The sequence below is a fragment of the Ascaphus truei genome, chromosome 1, assembly GCF_040206685.1.
Source record: "Ascaphus truei isolate aAscTru1 chromosome 1, aAscTru1.hap1, whole genome shotgun sequence".
In the NCBI taxonomy this organism is placed as follows: domain Eukaryota; kingdom Metazoa; phylum Chordata; class Amphibia; order Anura; family Ascaphidae; genus Ascaphus; species Ascaphus truei.
Window position 1 is genome coordinate 512,519,950 of NC_134483.1, and position 19,135 is coordinate 512,539,084.

Here is a 19,135-nt window from a genome sequence, read left to right on the forward strand (position 1 = left end):
GGACCCTGTGGTGAAATCCGCGTGCATTACCCATCTGCAATCGCGTTAATGGCCGCCGCAACTCTGCTGCGCATGTGCGAGCCTCCGCGCATATGCGAACACGGCCAAGATGGGGGGCAAGCAGGAGACCGGGGCACTAGAGGGGACCAGGGCTACATATAATAAGCACATAAAAGGGATCGATTCTTTTTTTTTATTTTTCTGAAGTTGGCAGGTGCAGGACAGTTGATGGCTGCTTTCTCACCGCCACCATTAGATCACCACCGGTAGGTTCTATTTGGACACTGGATGTAGGTTAGGCGTTACCTACCCAGCAGCTCCTAGACCAGCACGCAAATCTCCTAGACCATTCATTATCCGAATGAGATGTTGCATACATATGTATTTCTAGCAGAGACTTCCTCGCTTAACTCCCATCTTGATTGTTGAACAGTTCAAATGTGTGATGTGCAATACCACTTTTGCAGGGCATCAGGACAAGGGGGTTGTGCAAGGTGATATCACTGTATCATTTGGTGGTAAATTAATGAACACGCAACAGCCATTTTGACTCCTTAATGGTCATAAAGAGAATGACAATGAATGAGTTATGTCTCAATGTCGAAATATACCCCTGGTAGGTGGGACCAGCTAGCTCACAGACACTTGTGTGGGGCAGATTACAATTACCTGATTCCCTTTCCTAATCTCTTTGTATAGACCAATTAGCCACACTGAATTTTTATTCATACAGTGTATGAGACTTGTTGACTGTTAATTGCTTAGCACTGTGTCACGGAAGGGAAGTGGCGTCTTCGACAGCCATTTACATGAGATTGCCTTGTATTGTAGTTTGCTCATGTTCACAATCGTCCCCAAATCTTCGTTTCCAACATGTCTCAGACTAGACCTCACCACACAATGTTCTTATCTTGTAGCTCTTTCTTAGGCTGCAGGCAGGGTGATGCTGAGCAGGCGCTCACGTTCAGCGGGATCAAACACATTGCTACAATGTGTTTATCCAGTGTGAGTGTGTGCCCGTGAGCGCAAGGCGCTCAGCTGCTTGCAAAGACGAGTACATTTTGTTTATACCGCTCGCTGGTCCGTCACGTGAGCGGTTCACCTAATGTCAAACCAGCTCCGTGATGTCATGGCCACGCCCCCTACACACGCAGCCAGCAGGATACAGATCCCCCGAGCAGAATGAGCGCCGAGCTCGAGTGCCAGTGCGCTCTCACTCACCCTGGTCGCCGCCTAATGGACGTACCACAGGACCTGACTTTTGTTTTCTTTTACTATATAGAGCAGGAGTGGCAAACTCCAGCTACGGTGTTAAGGATATCCCTGCTTGGGCACAGGTGGCTCAATCAGTGGCTCAGTGAAAGACTGGGCCACTTATCCTTAAAATCTGACCATTTGATGCTACATACCGTGTATTACCTATACTTATGGAACCTCAGATCGAGAACTAAATATGCTAATATTTTAAATAATACAGTGGAGTCTGAGCCATTGCAATGAAACATGATTCAGAGTTTCAATATATATTTAGACTAGAACCCGTGCAGAAAGATTTCCCCCTGCCGGGGGGATACCGCAGTCCGGTTCCTGCGAGGGTGCCCCCGGCAGCAGGAACATAAAGTCTGGTTATATCTGTAACCATCGCCACTGCATGTTACCTGCAGAACCCTCGTTATTCAACGTCCGTCACCCATTACGGCTCTAGTCTTTGTTTTCGATGCCCTTTTTAGTTCTCCCTTCAATATCCCCTGTGAATTGCTTTCGTGTCTGTGAAAGATAATTAGATTCAGAGATGCTTGGTGTTGGGTGCTGTGATTTGCACACGCAGTGATTTTACAGAAAATGTGCGATTGACCCTATTTTACCTCTGCTGTTCTGTGAACCGCTCCGCTGCGGAAGAGACCTGGAATACATTAATTTGCACTGCAAGCTGCCTCTGGTGGGAAACGATTTTTGACTTTCCCATTTGTGGAGAGCTGATATCTCTCTCTCTCTTCTCGGTTTTCTCCTTTTTATGCGCTCTTACCCAAGCTTTCCTAATTCAATCAAAGCTGAAATGTTAAGACATCCAGGTTATTGAACGCGTGTTGTTTAGTTAAATGTGTTGTACTTGCAGTTGCTATACAACAGGAGTGGCCAACTCCCATCCTCAAGGGCCACCGACAGATCAGGTTTTAAGGATATCCCTGCTTCAGCACAGATGGCTCTATCAGAGTCTCAGTCTTCGATTGAGCCACCTGTGATGAAGCAGGGATATCCCGAAAGCCTGGCCTATTGGTGACCCTTGAAGACTAGAGTTGGCCACTCCTATACAATTTATGCTCTAGAGCAGGGGTGCTCTTCTCCCCCGCCCCCCCCCCCTTACCTGTTCTCCGGCGTCTTCTGACGTCTCGTTTCCAGAAGCCGCCGGAGACCAAGTTAGGGACTTGCAGAGGCCTTGTGCGCTCCCCCGACATATAATTTAAATGATTTGGTGAAGCGACGCGCCCCTGCCCCCCCTACTTCCCCCAGAAAATTGTGTGCACCCCCATAGTTTGCGCACCCCTGCTCTAGAGAACAATTCCCCCTCTAGGCTCTCCCCTTTTTAAAAAATGAATGGGATTCAGAGGGTACCCGGAGCTGAACAGTGTTCATTTGAACTCCAGGTTCCCAACATACTAACCGGGAAAGGTGCCGCAGATCCTACCCCCTCCCCTCCCACCCACCCGTGATGTGGGCCAATAGGAAGATACGACGTGTGCGTCTTACTATTTGCCTGCCGGACGTGGGAAATATAAACTTATATTTTGTTTCCCATGCAGGGGAGAGAAGCGCCCGGAAGTATCTGGGGAACCAGGCGATTCCTGTAGCTAAAAATGGCACATTTTACCTCCCGGGAACCCTGTAAAAAATAATAATAATAATAATAATAATAATGGGGGGTCAAATAAAATGAGTAGGGGGAACTGTTACCACAGACTGCACCCGTTTTACATAATGTATTTTTTACTTCAATCAAGCTTTGCATTTTAGAGTGCAAGGAATACAGAAAAATAAACACGAGGCCTTCTAACGCAGGGTAGCGAACTCCAGCCCTCCAAGTCTTCGACTGAGCCACTGATTGAGCCTTCTGTGCTGAAGCAGGGATATCCTTAAAACCTGAACTGTTGGGGGCCCTCGAGGACTGGAGTTGACGACCCCTCTTCTAACGTGTACATTTCAGAGATGCACACAGGAGGAGGCGATGCCCAGATTAAAATATCATGCATTACACTTGTGTGTCCTTTTAATCAACTTTTCTACTCGATCTACCAAGTCTCCGGTGTCCTGCACTTACCTGGATAACCACCTGTGCCAAATAATACACCATTTCTTACACCCGAGGGAAACCTAGGCAGAAAAGGGTGAAATGCGTCAACACAAACTTATTATTTGTTTGGCACACATTCCCAGCTAGCTCAAACTCCTACACCCACCACATCATGAATATATATTTATGTCAAAGAGTGCTACTGAGCGTGGCAAATGTATACAACAAAAGACAGGGGTGCCCAATGCTACATCAAATTGACAAAACATATATGGTAATAAGTATAAAGTTTAAATACTTCAATAGTTCACAGTGTAGTGTAGCACCTGCATTTTTGGTTATACCTTGACGTTGGGTATGCAGGCTTATGACGCTTTGGCCAAAGGGTTTAACTAAATAACCAAGTTATTATTATTATTATTATTATTGAAGTATTTCAACTTTATACTTATTACCATATATGTTTTGTCAATTGGATGTAGCATTGGGCACCCCTGTCTTTTGTTGTTATTGTTATTATTTGTTTGCACTGATTCATCAGCCTTAAAACGTTTTATCCTGTTCTACAGATAAAGTGCTCTTTACATGAGCGAGCATGAGATATGCAAGAACAAATATTCTGTTACATAAAAAGAAAGCACTGACCTTTCACACTACTGTGTAACAGGCTCCTCCTGGGACTGAAAAGGTTAACATATTCCCACATTGTGTACGTGCGGGATTCTGCATAAGTAGTGAATTGGTATGCACATTTTATTTGTAAGCTTGCTCTTCTTGCCCCTTTTCAATGCTGTTTGTATTTTTAATATCTGATGGTTTGTTCAGGAGGTAGGCGTTTGGAAATATTTAGTGTGCAGGAGGTTAAAATGAAGCTCTCCCCAAAGCCCATTGCAGTCTAAAGGTCACCATGTTAATCTTAGAAGATGGAGATTAAGAAAATCGTGTATTTTAACATTAGAAAATACTTAAGAAAGGCAGACGTGCCCGGGGTGGGGGCAAGATACTAACATTATTGGAATTAAACTCCTGAAGGTTTTAGAGGAGATTGCTACAGTACTTCAAAACATAAACAAAACAGTGTAGAGCCATTGTTTCCAACCTTTTTGGTTAACAACCGTATAATTTTATTGTGAAATTCTGTGGACCCCAACCCTCTCTGATAGCTCGTCTGATATCACATGTACTGTAAGGAACCCCAACCATTTCTAATAGCGTGTTTGAGATCAGATGCATTGTAAGGCTGCGTTTATAGTGCCGGCGATGGTGACGTCACGCTGCGGTCGCTGTAAAAATCAAATTGATTTGTCTTTCAGCGATCGCGACCAAGCCGTCGCGTCGATTCTACTACAAGAGCACACGCCGGTGACAATACATATGTTTTGCCGCGACATCACGTCGCCGGCACTATAAGCGCAGCCTAAGGAACCCCAACCCTCTCTAATAGCGCGTCTGAGATCAGATGCATTGTAAGGAACCCCAACCCTCTCTAATAGCGCGTCTGAGATCAGATGCATTGTAAGGAACCCCAACCCTCTCTAATAGCGCGTCTGAGATCAGATGCATTGTAAGGAACCCCAACCCTCTCTAATAGTGCGTCTGAGATCAGATGCATTGTAAGGAACCCCAACCCTCTCTAATAGCGAGTGAGATCAGATGCATTGTAAATTCTTCTCTATTTGGTACAATGTTCAAATGACCTGAAAATCGCAATGCCCAGATATCCAGAGAACCCAAAGGCTCCTAGGAACCCCTGTTGAAAAACACTAATGTAGAGGCTTATTGAGTTAGTGTGGGCAATTGGCCGCTTTGGAGATCATAGAATAAACTTGTTGGTATAAACCTGTTATTCTCAACCAGGATGTCACAATCCCAGGACAGGTGAGACACACACATGTATAGCGCAAGACAACAGTATATGTTGTGATTTACCTGTTGCGCGTATCCCCATTGTTTGTAATGTATTTACCTTGTATTGTAATTTTGGAATGCGCGGTGTAAATTGTTGGTGCAATATAAATACAATTATCCAAGCACACATACCAGTATTTGCAAAACGGCACCTCCTTTACTGTGAAGAAATTATGCAGTGGAAACAGTGCATTTGACTTTAAAGTTAAGTGGGAACAAAATCTGTCAAATGATTGTTGTAACCTAGTGCTTCCATAGAAAACAAGGGCAGCAAACCAACAAGGTCACATGTATTTTAAAAGGAAGTTTAGGGTGTCCGCATGCACACAAAAAACGGTTGTATATATGAAAATATTCCATTCCTCCTGTATCTCCTATCTCTGTGTCCATTTCTGCTATGCATTGAGCACTGTCTTATTATCAGATATTAATGTATCTGGAGCAGGTGGGCTCAACACCCCCCTGCCCCCCTCCTCCATCTCCAACAAGTCAGGTTTTCAGGATATCCCAGCTTCAGCAAAGGTGGCTCAATCCGATTGAGCCACCTGTGTTGAAACTGGGATATTCTGGAAACCTGACCTGTTGGGGGAGGTGGGGGGTTGAGCGCCCCTGTTCCAGTCCAGATTTGAGCATTGCGCATCAGCATTCAATTGCCATTTTTCAACTAATTGCAAATATTCTGTCTGTCGCAGGATAACGTTTTGAACATAATAAATCAGATAATGGAGGAGTGCATTCAACACGAGCGAGCAAACCGGGACTTTTGTGTGAAGTTCCCAGAAGAAATTCGCCATGATAACCTCGCCGGACAGCTCTGGTTTGGAGCAGAGGTGAGAGATTTTACATGGAATCTTTGTTGGTTTTTGAGGCTGTTGTTTACTTTCACTCCGCTTCCGAACTGAAAACAGGGTTTTGTAATTGCAGGATGGAAGCAGGGGGTCTTCGGAGCGGAACTGTGTTAATTTCCGTTCCAGGGACCTTCTGCTTCCTAAGATGCTTACCTCTACCGGTATCTCTGCAGTCAAAGAAACTGTGTGCCTAACATAATGGCGTCGTTTAAATGTCCTGCGTCACGCGGACCAATAGGAAGCAGTGACTTCATCCGGTGAGGCTTCCTATTGGCCCGCGTGAACAGGACATTTAAACTGGAAAGATATATACCGGCACCCCGAGGCAAGTATCTTGGGAAGCAGGAGGTGTCCGGAGCTAAAATTTACACAGTTGGCCAGATTTTTAAAACTAGTGACAGAGGCTAGGATGGTATAGAGTTGGTTCTAATCTGTAGCCAATGTCATTGTTTGCTTTAGAAATTTAACCTTGGTCTCAAATACCATTGTTAGTCTTATCAGTGTTTAAAAATAGTTTGTTTTGGCAAATCCAGTTTTCAAGTGCCGAAAAATCAGATTGAAATGGGTCCAAGGTCAGAGAGGCGAGGGCTGTGTGCATATAGGATTGTGGCATCCGCATACATGTGTATTGAAGCTCCCTTACAAGCTGTAGGTAGATAATTGAGGAAAACTGAAAACAGTAGGGTCCCCAGAACAGATCCTTGCAGGAGACCGCAGGTGATATCCAAGGGATTGGAGTTAGTGCCCAAGAGACACATGATGGGATCTACCTGATGGGTATGAGTGAAACCAGTTTATAGCATGTTCCCCTATTCCAGAAAACGGACGTTCGTTTAGTAAGATAACATGATTAACAGTATCAAAAGCCTAGGAATATTGCACCAGTAAGTTGTCCCAGTTCCATTCCACGCTGGATCTCATTGCAAACTTTTGGCGGGTACTGTGGAGTGTTTTGGGCGAAAGCCGTATTGGAGTTCACTAAGGAAATTTGTTTTGGTGGTGTAATCGCTTAATGGGTAGTGGACACATTTTTTCATGATACTTTGGATAGTATTGGGAGAAGGGAGATTGGCCTGTAGTTGGTGACAATGTTTTTGTTTCCACCGTTCAAGATTGTGGCAATTCTGGCAGCTTCCCAGGTCTTGGGAATATGGCCTGCAGATGGAATAGAGTTGATTAGGGAATCAAGCGGTTTGGCAATGGCTGGATCACCAAGTCTTAGGAACTTTGATTGCAGTAGGTCAGGTCCACATTGGCTGCTTAGTTTTAATTTGAGGAGCACCTGTGTAATCTCCTCTTCAGATACTGGGACAAATTGAAAACTGTGAGCAGTGTTGGGAGTGGATGGGGCTATAGGGGTACAGGGGTACTCCCAGAATGAGGTTCATGTTTGCAGTTCGGGTTGCGTTTTGGTAATAAGTACACCCCAGAAAGTATTAATTGAATGCATTAGCAATGTCCGTGGTATTTGTCAGAGTAATATCATCCTTAATGATATTACATGGTTGTTGTTGGATAGAAGGTTGGAATATATTATTCTTATAGTTACCCTGGTTTAGTGGTTTGGCTTTTTTTATTCATTGAATTATAGCTGCACAGCTTGCCTACCTACCACCAGGATGTGAGTATTGCTTATTTTCAGGGGAACCTGCCGATGAGACTGAGGGTGAGTGGGCTTGTACCATCTACCACCTGTCTTCAGGAGGATAGTACCCGTACTATTGCACATTAAGTACTATATTATTCTTATTAGTACCCTGGTTTAGTGGTTTGGCTTTTTTTATTCATTGCACCTGCATTTGAGCGCTTTAGCCTACTTTCCATATTGGAATATATTATTGATAACCTTCCAGAAGTTGGCTTTATTTGATGTATTCTGGTGAAGATTGTCCATGTAATTTTGGGCTTTTTTTGTGTCTTGTATGCCTTTTACACATATTCCACCGGCATCTGTAGTTATTAAGATCCTTGATAGTGCTAGTTACGTTGTAGTTTTTCCACAAGGCATCACTAAGATGGTAAAGCACAAGAAAGTCTGTTGTAACCCACGGAATGAGTGCCCCCGTATTCTTATTCTGCGTAGTGGAGCATGGGTATCACAGAGTCTTAACTCGGGAAATAATCAAGCATAGAATCAGGGTCGGGTATCAAGTTGATTCTGTTGTAAGGGCATTTGGTACGATCAGCCAGAAACTGTTGGATTAAAGTTTCTAAATATTCTAGTGAGGAGAACTTTAGAGCTTGATTGTCATGGTCTGATTTTTCCTTACACAGTGCACTATTGCATGGTCACTGAAAATGTCAGGTAGGATGCCAGAGGATTGGATTCTGTTAGGACTACAGGAGAGAATCCAGTCTAGCAAGGAGTGGTTGTGAGATGTTAGGTTTGTCTGTGTGGGTTGAGAAATTTGTTGGGTTAGGTTTAGTGACTTAAGTTGTATTGATTTTGTTGTTTTTTTAGGGTCAAGAAAATTGTAGTTCAAATCCCCAAGAACCAACAGCTCACACTTCCCATTCAGAGAGGAAATTGACCTGAGAAACTGAGTGATATCAGTCAGGGATTGTATGTGGGCTTTTGGGGGCAGTAGATGCCAGCAATAAGAATGGGTGCAGGGAAGTGGAGGCAAATTTTGCCAACTAGGATTTCAAGAGGGTGGGCTTGGGGGACAATTAAGCAGCGTAAATTGTAAGGTGTATTCAATGTAAAGTAACACCCATCTCTGACCTATCTTTCCTAGAAATGGAGTATCCCTGAATGGCGATAGTTGCATCGAGGGTTTTAGGAGTTAGCTATGTCTCTGTGAGAATGATGGCTTTGGGTTTATGCATAAGGCACCAATAAAAGGGGGGCCTGCTCTATGCTATATGCTATACTTTGGACAACATATCCCGTTCCTCTACTTCTCTACTCCTCCAGTTTCCTCTCCCTCTGCCATGCTGGAACCTAACCCCCCAGAACACTCTGCTTTCTCCTTTATTACCTCCTGTGACACTGTACTGCTTCATTAACCCCTTGTTGTGTACTAGTAAACCCATGAAAGGGGATATATATATATATATATATATTCTCATATCCTCATATCTCAAAGCTATGTAAATTATTTAATTAAATAATAGGAAATAAAATAGAACGATTATGTTTTAAATAAAATGTCAATTTTCTCAGGGTTTCCCTGGTAACACCGATTTTTATGATGCGTTAAACTTTTTGCTATCCGGCTACAACCTCTAGCAATGATGAGGTTAGAGGTTTTCCAAATTAGCCTATTATCTGAACTCCTAAAGTACACCATCGCACATGCATTTCTTGTGCGTCCCACTCGCTGGAAGCCGTAGTCATTCTTAAGTGTATCTCTGCTTGATTCCTGTCTCTTTCCACAGTGTTTGGCTGCTGGCTCCATCATAATGAATCGGGAAATAGAAAGCATGGCTATGAGACCTTTGGCCAAAGACTTAACCAGAAGCCTTGAAGAAGTTAGAAATATAATCCGGGACCAGGCCCTCAGGGATCTGAACATGTACACAGACAAAATGAAGGATTCTCTCAAACATTTTGATGTTCTTTTTGCTGAGTTTGAATTAAGGTGAGGTATTTCAAATACGCCTTTACCTTTCTTGGATAATGAAGTAATTATTATGAATTCTTTTATTTTATGATCAAATGTATTTTCTTTGGCCTTTTCCAGCATTGAATGGGGTTCAAATGTGAAAATCACTTTCCAAAGCATGTGTATGAAGTATTGGGGAAGTACAGCTGTAATATCCCATTCTATCGCAGTTTTGATTTCTTGTTGTTTGCTTGATTCCTTACATTATGTGTCGTTAGTTCACAAAATAAAAGACAAGCCCAGACTGGTTAAGAAAATTGGCTCAAATTTGTTTTTAAATTCAGAAATGTACAATGTATTGCACTATGGGAGCTGTTGTGCTGTGTTTCTTTGTAGACATTTCTAGTGTGTGTGTGTGTATATGTAGGTAGGTCCATACGTATATACATACACATACACATACACACACACACACACACACACACACACACACACACACACACACACACACATACACACACACACCCACACACATACACACACACACCCACACACATACCCACACACATACCCACACACATACCCACACACATACCCACACACATACCCACACACATACCCACACACATACCCACACACATACCCACACACATACCCACACACATACACACACACATACACATACACACACACACACACACACACACACACACACACACACATTTTCTATTTTTCTTCTATAAATACAGTATTTCTATATAATGTAAATGTGTACTTTCTATGTTCTTAAAAATATATTCATACATATGTGAACATGTGTAATGCACAATATATATGGGATTGCAGTATATAATTGTCTTTCCATTACCGGGTGGATGGTAGAAACGAATCCATTACTTAGTGCGGTTTCTTTTATCTTGCAGCTATGTCTCAGCCATGGTACCTGTAAAGTCTCCAAAAGAATACTATGTGCAACAGGAGGTTATTGTCCTTTTCTGTGAAACCGTAGAAAGGTAGGTGTGGGCGGTAGGTGTGGGCGCTGAGTGTGGGCGCTGAGCCTTTGCAAGGTTTATAGGTTATTGCAGAGTGCGCAAACTACTTAAGCTGCGCCCCCTGCCCGGGAGTCGCGGCGTTTGCGCCTTCCCCCCCCCTCTCCCAATGACTCCGTGTAAAATGACGTCGCATCACGTGACCCTGCCGCGTCATTTGATGCGAGTTGCCATGGCGGCTCGTCGCTGAAGACCCGCAGAGAGCAAGTAAGTGAGTTACAGAGGCCTCACGCCTCCGCCCGCATTTAATTTAAATGCCTTGGGGAAGAGCGCGGGGCTTCTGTAACCGCCCACGCCCCCTCCCCCCCCCTACAAATTCTCCCGCCCCCCCTGGGGAGTGCGCCCCCCAGTTTGCGCGCTGCTGGGTTATGGAAATATTTGCGTATCGGAGTTACACGTGTAGTGAGAATATTGTCAGACGTGCTCAACGTATTGAATGTGTTATCTATAGTAAAATCTCAGATTTTTATAATGCTAAGTAGGTTTATTTTATTTATCTTGAAAAGTATCAGGAAAGGATAATGAAAGAATGACATTTGTATTGCAATCGGGGAAAGATTCCCTGCCAAAACCACTAATTGCGGCGATATAAACCATTGATTTAAATGTTCTTCCTTCAAAAAAACATGCCCCAAATCACTGTCCACTTATAACAGGGTTTAGCATAAACCGGTAGGAACATTGCATTGACCTGTATATTACAAACAAATGTTTCATAAAGGGCAATTCTTTTTCATTAATTGTAACCATTGAATTACTTGTGGCAGAAAAGCTTATTTAGAGTGCCACACACTTTGTCTTCCACATTGAAGTAGCTTGTCCTTTTCTAGGAACAGCTGTTTAATCCTGTTAACATTGAACATATTTAGCTAGCCTCTGGAAGCTTTAGTGGTTTTACTATTATAAGTGCTCGTTGCGGTAAGCACTCCATGGAATCCTATGCCCTGTCACTGACGGATGAATATGTAACACATAGCTCAACAATGCCTCTTTCTCTAAAGTGTTTATACTGACTTATCCGTAGCTTTGTAGAAAATCACAAAAATAGAATGACAGATCTATTATTTGGCTGGCAGACTAGGTCTTACTTTTCAGTGTGTGGAGTACAAAGTTGTCTGTTCCTCTTATCCTATGGTAAGTCTTGCATGGTATCTCGCGTTTTATTCAGTATATTCCATACATTCTAAATAATAGTACCACTGGTGGTGCATTTGCATGTCTCGGACAGGTCTGCAACCCGGGCATTCCCCATTATTGTTTGCACAGAAATGTGCAAACTGGGGGGGGTGCGAAACTTTAGGGGTTGGGGGGGTAGGGGGTTCGGTGCTTACAGAGGACCCCTGCTCTTCCCCATAGCAATTTAATTAAATGCCGGGAGAGCGGGGGGCCTCTGTATGTTACTTACCTGGTCTCCGGTGGCTTGTGGCTTCTGGCGATGCGGCGTCAAATGAGGTCGCAATGGCAACGTGACGTTGCTTGATGTCAGGAATGCCGAAGACCAGGTAGGGGCGCAAGCAGGGGGAGGGGGGGGGGAAGCAGGCAGGGGGACGCAGACGAAAAAGTTTGCACACCCCTGGCTTAGAAATCAGTGCTTCCGTTGCAGCCAGGTATTCTGGGTAATGACATGCAAATGAGCACACAGGGTGTCACTCTTTACTACTTATCACTTTTATTTACTGTACGATGGAGGATTTTTTTTTTGTCACTTTTACCCACCATAACTTTGTTAATGTCTGGTTATACATTCTAAACAGAGCCTTAAAGTTTGGATACCTCACCCAAGACATGATTGATGATTATGAACCAGCATTAATGTTTACAATTCCAAGACTAGCCATCGTGTGGTAAGAATTTTCCTTTTTTTTTTTTAATTGAATTTTTTAAAATGATATCTCGACAATTACTGTGTGGTCGAAATGAACCGTGTAAATAGATGTGTAACGATTAGTTCTGTAATAAACACACCCCTACAGTATTTAGTAGTAATTATTATTATTATTATTAATAACAATGCAGTGAATTAATGGTGTAGAACTTGCTTTGGGGAAAGGGAGTACTACTGTACAGTAGGATAATTAACTTCATAAATATCTAAAAAAATTAATAATGTAATAAATAGACCAAGAGCATGACTGCACTTCAAAGGCTCATCAGTATAGTATTTAGGCACAAAAAAGTGGGATTCTGAACATTTTATGATGGCAACAGACACGACTTTGAAAATGAAGACACCTGTTTTTGTCTGTGAGCAGAAAGGATATACCTTCAGGGTTGCCACCACTCTGGGCTTGACCTGGATACCGCGGGTTTCGGTCATGTATCTCCGTGCTACGAGTTTATATGTGAAATCTCCGGGTGGGACCTCGGCTCTTCCCTTCCCTGGCGGCGGCGGCATCATCCGGCAGCATCTCATCCTGCAGGGTCCCATCAAAAGCGTTGCATGACAACGGAGACGTCGCATCCCGTTCTCATGGCAACTTGAAACCGCCTGGCACGTGACGTCACGGCAACGTGGCGCCATTTGCTGTTGATATCTCCGGGTTAGCTTTCAATAGAAGGTGGCAACCCTGGATACCTCCAAAAACTGAATGGTAGATGTCTTCAGATTGGGGCTGTGGCCAGAATGGTAAATGTTTGGAAATAAACATGTGCTGGATGCTACAGGAGCTATCCATTTTGAAATTAGGGATTGTAATATCTGCAAAGTGTCAGACATTACTGTATACACACTGACATCGATTACCAGTACCTCTGGCTTGTGTTTTATTAAAGAACAAAGACTGGGGGAAGAAGAAAGAACTGTACAGATTTGTGCAGCTACTGAAGGAGCCATAGCTACTAACCGGGAATCTCAATCATTATAGTCGTGCAGCAGCATAAGTGACACTTCTAACCAAAGCTTCCTGAATTTCGAGGAGTAAATAAGATCGCAATCATTTTGATCGTTTTAGATTTCATCTGAATATAAAAGCTCAACTGAGGCAGAGGAGCATTTTACATGTTTTGAGATTGTGTTGTGAAAGGTTGCAGTCTGGATTTAAGTTGGATTTTCTCAATGAGGTATGACATTTGGGAATATCATTGCAAAAGTACCTGTATTATAATTTGTATTTTCTTGTGAGTAGGTAGGGACTTATCATTTCCAGCTGCTTACAAGTTACAAGCAGTATACAGTACCTTTTAGAATAGTTGACTTCCCCCCCCCCCCCTCCATAGTCTGTATGGAACACTATACGGAGCGGTTTTGGCTTCTGATCGTCAATACAATATACTGTACCCTGGACAACAGTCTGAGCCAACAGTTTTTGCATACATTTGTGGCTGCTGTGTGTAGTAATGAGTGGGTATTTTTTTTGTTCTACAAACAGTGGCCTTGTTGTTTACTCTGAAGGACCATTGAACCTCGACCACAAACCAGAAGACATGTCTGAACTGTTTCGACCTTTCCACACGTTGCTAAGAAAGATAAGGCAAGTGAAAGTTATATTTTATTCTATAGTTTTGTGTTTAAGTTTAGTATGCCAAGTACGTTTCACCCGTATCTTAGGAAGATGATTCAATGAGCCAATGTCCTTATTTACAGTATAAACTGTCACCTCCCCCAGTCGTAGCTTATCCCAATCGTCATAGTACCCTTCTTTGAATTTAAAAAAGCGATCCCTCAAAATTACGTTTTTTTTTTTTTTATGTCTGAACCAAGAGGTCTTTTTTCTATGGGGACCGCAAGTGCCGAAATATATTTCGGTTTTTTGTGTCTGTTTTGGAGTACAAATTGGCTGTCAGGTCACCAGTAGAAAGGAGCATTGTCCTCTCCCAAATAATGTTTTGGCTTTCTATTGGCCGCTGGGACAAGTATTCTTGTCCGGTGGATACACTGGCTAATATCTTGGGAATCCTTGTTACATAGTAGATGAGGTTGAAAAAAGACATGTGCAACAAGTTCAACCTATGCTAAATTTTGACAACTGTTACTTGTCCTGTATTTGTATTTACAGTATTTTGATCCAGAGGAAGAAAAAAAACAAAAAACCCCAGTGAGACATTATTCAATGATGTCTCATAAGGGGAAAAATAAATTCTTTCCCGACTCATAATATTAGCAATCAGATTAATCCCTGTATCAACATCTTTCCCATGTTTACGTTATCCCTGTATACCTTTCCTTTCTAAAAAGACGTCCGGCTTTTTTGGCAGAAATCTATTGTATCTGCCATCACAGTCTCCATGGGTAATGAATTCATTCCACATTTTAACTGCCCTTACTGTAAAGAACCCTTTCCTTTGATGCTGGCAAAATAATATTCTCTTGTCCTTTGTACTGCCGTTGGGATGAATAGTTATTTTGAAAGCTCCTTATATTGACCCTGAATATATTTGTATATAGTTATCATACCCCCTCTTAGATGCCTCTTTTCTAATGTAAACAAATCTAAATTAGCTAGCCTCTCCTCATAAGTTAGATTTTCCATCACATTTATTAATGTAGTGGCGGCTCTTTGAACTTTTTCTAGTTCCATAATGTGTTTTTTGTGGGGTTTTTGTTTTTGTTTTTTTTAAATGGAGTGGTGCCCAAACCAGCATTCCATATTCTAGGTTTGGTATTGCTAATGCTTTATACAGCAGCATAATTGTTTGCTTCCCTTCCATCCATTCCCTGTTTTAATTACAAATAAGATCTTATTTGCCTTTGCAGCTACTGCATGAAATTAGGCACTATTGCTAAGCCTGCTGTCTACAAGCACTCCTAAATCCTTCTCCATCAAAGATTGACCGACTTTACCCCCATTTAATTTTTAAGTCGCCTGTTTATTCTTGTTTCCCAAATGAATAACCTTACATTTATCTGTATTAAACCTGATCTGCCATTTACCTGCCCAAGTTTCCAGTCTATCCAAGTCCTTTGGAGAGAAATTATATCCTGCTCTGATTGTACTACCTTACTCAATTTAGTGTCATCAGCAAAGATGGAGACTTTGCTCTCTATGCCAACCTCAAGGTCATTAATAAATAAGCTAAAAAGCATTTATTCCAGCCTGAAAAGGTTCCATTTACGTCAACTCTCTGTTGTCTATCCTTCAACCAGTTTTCAATCCAGGTGCAAATATGTTTTATCTAGTACGATTTCCTTTGAAACGGTTGAACCGTATCAAAAGCCTTTGCAAAATCTAAGTAGATCACCTCAACTGCATTACCCTGGTCTAAATTCCTACTTACCTCCTCAAACAAACTTATAAGGTTATTTTGACACGACCTATCCTTCTATAAATCCATGCTGACTATTACTAATAATTTTGTTTTCCATTAGGTATTCCTAAATATTATCCCGTATTAAGCCTTCAAACCTTCCCCACTATTGATGTCAGGCTTACAGGTCTGTAATCCCCTGGTTGTGATCTTGCTCCCTTTTTAAATATACTGTAGGCACTATGTCTGCTTAACGCCAATCATGTGGTACTGAGCCTGTGAAAATGGTGTCCTTGAATAATAAACGCAATCGTTTGACTGTTACTGAACTTAAATCCTTAAGAACGCTAGGATTTATGCCATTGGGGCCAGGTGCCTTGTTAACTTTAATTTTATCAAACCACTTATGTTTTGGTTATTAATATAGAGGTTGTGACTCCCTCCTGCAGCACTATTTTTCAATTGATTCCTCCCTGATAATTACAGAGGCAAATAATGTATTTACCTCTGATACCTCTGATTTTTTTTTCCCCACCAATAATCTGCTTGACCATATCACACTGAAAGGGTCCTATATTTTCTTTTCTAATCTTTTTGTTATTAAGATCCTTAAAGAACTTTTTATGGTTGATCTTCCTTTCTATTGCAATCCTTCTTCCCCACCCCCTCCTCGCCAATTTTTGCTAAATTGATTGCCCTTTTGCAACTTTTGTTACATTCCTTATTCTGTTATGATGCCTCCGTCCCTTCAGACTTTAAGAATCTAAATGCTTGTCCTTTCCATTTCCTCTCCTACCTATTTATTTAGCCACATTGGGTTAGGCTTCCCGATAACGTCAGGTTGTGTTTGCTAACTTTATCAGGACTTCACTGGCGTGCCAGCCTTCAGGATGTTCTGAGAATGTTATAAGTCACTCCAGAAGAATCCCAGGTAAAAAAAAAAATGTTTAGGTCATCCCTGTACTCGATCTCCAAAATATTGTTGTTGACTCTCTCCCCTTCTAACACACCGCTATTGTGAAACACTGGCCTCTTCTCGCTTTGATGCGATGTGTGTGTCCGCTGCAACTCGCCAGGAGGCGTAATAATGTCTGCTACATCTGTAAGATAGATCAGGAAATATCGGTTCTATAAGACAGACATCTGGTTCATGAGTTATTGTAGGTTCATTTATGGAATGGTAATTTAGCCCTAATAAAGCCACTTAAGATTTATATTTATAGTCATCGAGTTTATGTATTTTCTACAGATATAAAATGAATGCCTCGGCATATTTAGAAGCGGCACTGCATGTTTTATAGTGTTGACCGCACTCGAGGTACCATATATTCTGTCTTTGGATGTGACCTTTTGTGGTCTTACAAGTCATGTACTGTAGCACATCAATGAATCATTTCCCTGTTGTTACTACAGTATAAGAAATCCAGCTCTCTCCAGGAAGATACTGGTTTGCTTTAAATTCTAATACTAAAGCAGTGATGATGTCTCCGTTAAAGCAGCGGCCAGGTATTCGATTTAATGTGCGACCTTAACTACAGAGCCTATTTTTTTTTCCATCGCTCGCTGTGGCTCTGGGCTGTGCTGAGAATAATCTTATCTATGGTTTTAGCATCATTACTGTAAGGAGACGTGTTTTATGGAGCCTCTCATACCTGTAGATTTGGAGATGTATAATTTGATACCTCCTCTTTTGTTCACTTTTTAGTACATATTTGTATGTATTCAATTGTGGAGAATAAGAAACATTCTAGAATACTTTTGATGTAATAAAATAAATACGATACCCTGTGTATACATTTTTAAACAGTCATTGAAAATTGTTACATTTTACCCTCTGTAATTCTCAAGACAGTCTGTCATTAAAGTGTCTTAACCTTTTAAGTATCAGAAGGACTTTTTATTACATGCCTCTTCCAGCAATGGGAAAACAAAAAATCAAAGGCTATATTGGTACCCATGTAATGATTTGACTAACCTGTGCCAGTACTTGGTCAGATGAAATGGTCCATCACGCCTTGTATTGTCTTCCACAGTGGCAAGTGTTGAGAGCAGCATAGAGCATCACCTACTCGCTGCCTCGAAAGTTGTCCATGCTGTTAGTCTCCATGTATTGCTTCTCCATGATAACATTTAGACATTTAGTCTTCTTTTGAAGTTGTCCCAGTCTTCAGTGGTAGAGGGTTCCACCGGTTGATGGGTATCTATGGTACTTGTTCCTGAATATACTCGGTAATCACAAGCCTTTCGGAAATGGCAGAAAATGTAAGGGTCACCGAGATGCAAGGGCGTTCCCTGGGCTTTTTATTTGGGTGCTCCTGGGGGCAGACTAAAGAAAGCAAAGTGGTACACCATTACACATACACAAACTAATATTGTGCACAACACTGCCAGCAGAAATGTGACATTACAAAACCCTAATTATGTTCGCATTGCTTATAGGAAATCGGAGACAATTAGAGATTTTTAATATTGAAGACATTCTCTTTGTATTAAGATCAATTTAGCCATAAAGTTTCTGACTTCTAAAGATATAATCACAGAATTAAAAAAAAAAAATACCTGAGCACATCCGTGCTTTACAACAGGGGTGAGCAAACTTTTTATGCCGAGCCCCCCTTTTCATCCATGAATTTTCTCGGCCCCCCACCCCCTTGCCTGATGTAATCAAAATCACATGACGTCAGTGCACGTGAGCTGGTTCAGCCAATGAGGGCGAACCAGCTTTGTAACGCCCCCGGCACGCGTCTACAAAAAAGTATTTATAACACAAATTACATCACCTAAAAATAAATATTATGGTATTTGTCTAATAGCGTCCCTATTTATGCTGTATTATTAATCTCTCTTCCCGCCACATTAGGACACCTCAGGACCTCTCCTCCCTCTTCCACAGTCTCACACTCCTCTCCCAGTCTCTCCCTCTCCCAGTATTTCTCGCTCCCCCTCCAGTGTCTCTCTATCCCCCCCCTCAGTGTCTCTCCCTCTCTCCCCACTCTCTCTTTCCCTCCCCCCAGTGTGTGTGTCTCTTTCTCCCTCCCCCCAGTGTCTCTCACACTCTCCCTTCAGCCATTGTGTGTCTCTTCCTCCCACCAGTGTCCATCCCCCCAGTGTCTCTCACTCTCTCTCCCTCCCGCCAGTGTCTCTCTCTCCCTCCCGCCAGTGTCTCTCTCATCCCCATGTCTCTCTTTCACCCCCTCTCCATGTAGCTCTTTCACCCCATGTCACACTCACTCTCACCCCCTCTCCCCATCTCGCACTCCCCCATCTCATGTCACACTCTCACCCCCCACACTCACTCTCACCCCCCTT

General features: G+C 42.3%; 1 protein-coding gene across 3 annotated transcripts in view; it reads left to right on the forward strand.

Annotated features, from left to right (window-relative positions):
• ZFYVE28 (zinc finger FYVE-type containing 28) overlaps positions 1 to 19,135 on the forward strand; it is a 231,556-nt gene that overhangs the window by 137,675 nt on the left and 74,746 nt on the right. For all 3 annotated transcript variants that reach the window (XM_075570813.1, XM_075570822.1, XM_075570832.1), the window contains exons 3-7: positions 5,890 to 6,027; positions 9,427 to 9,629; positions 10,517 to 10,606; positions 12,397 to 12,486; positions 14,011 to 14,112. In XM_075570813.1, coding sequence (XP_075426928.1) covers positions 5,890 to 6,027; positions 9,427 to 9,629; positions 10,517 to 10,606; positions 12,397 to 12,486; positions 14,011 to 14,112 — 623 coding nt within the window. The remainder of the gene's footprint in view (positions 1 to 5,889; positions 6,028 to 9,426; positions 9,630 to 10,516; positions 10,607 to 12,396; positions 12,487 to 14,010; positions 14,113 to 19,135) is intronic.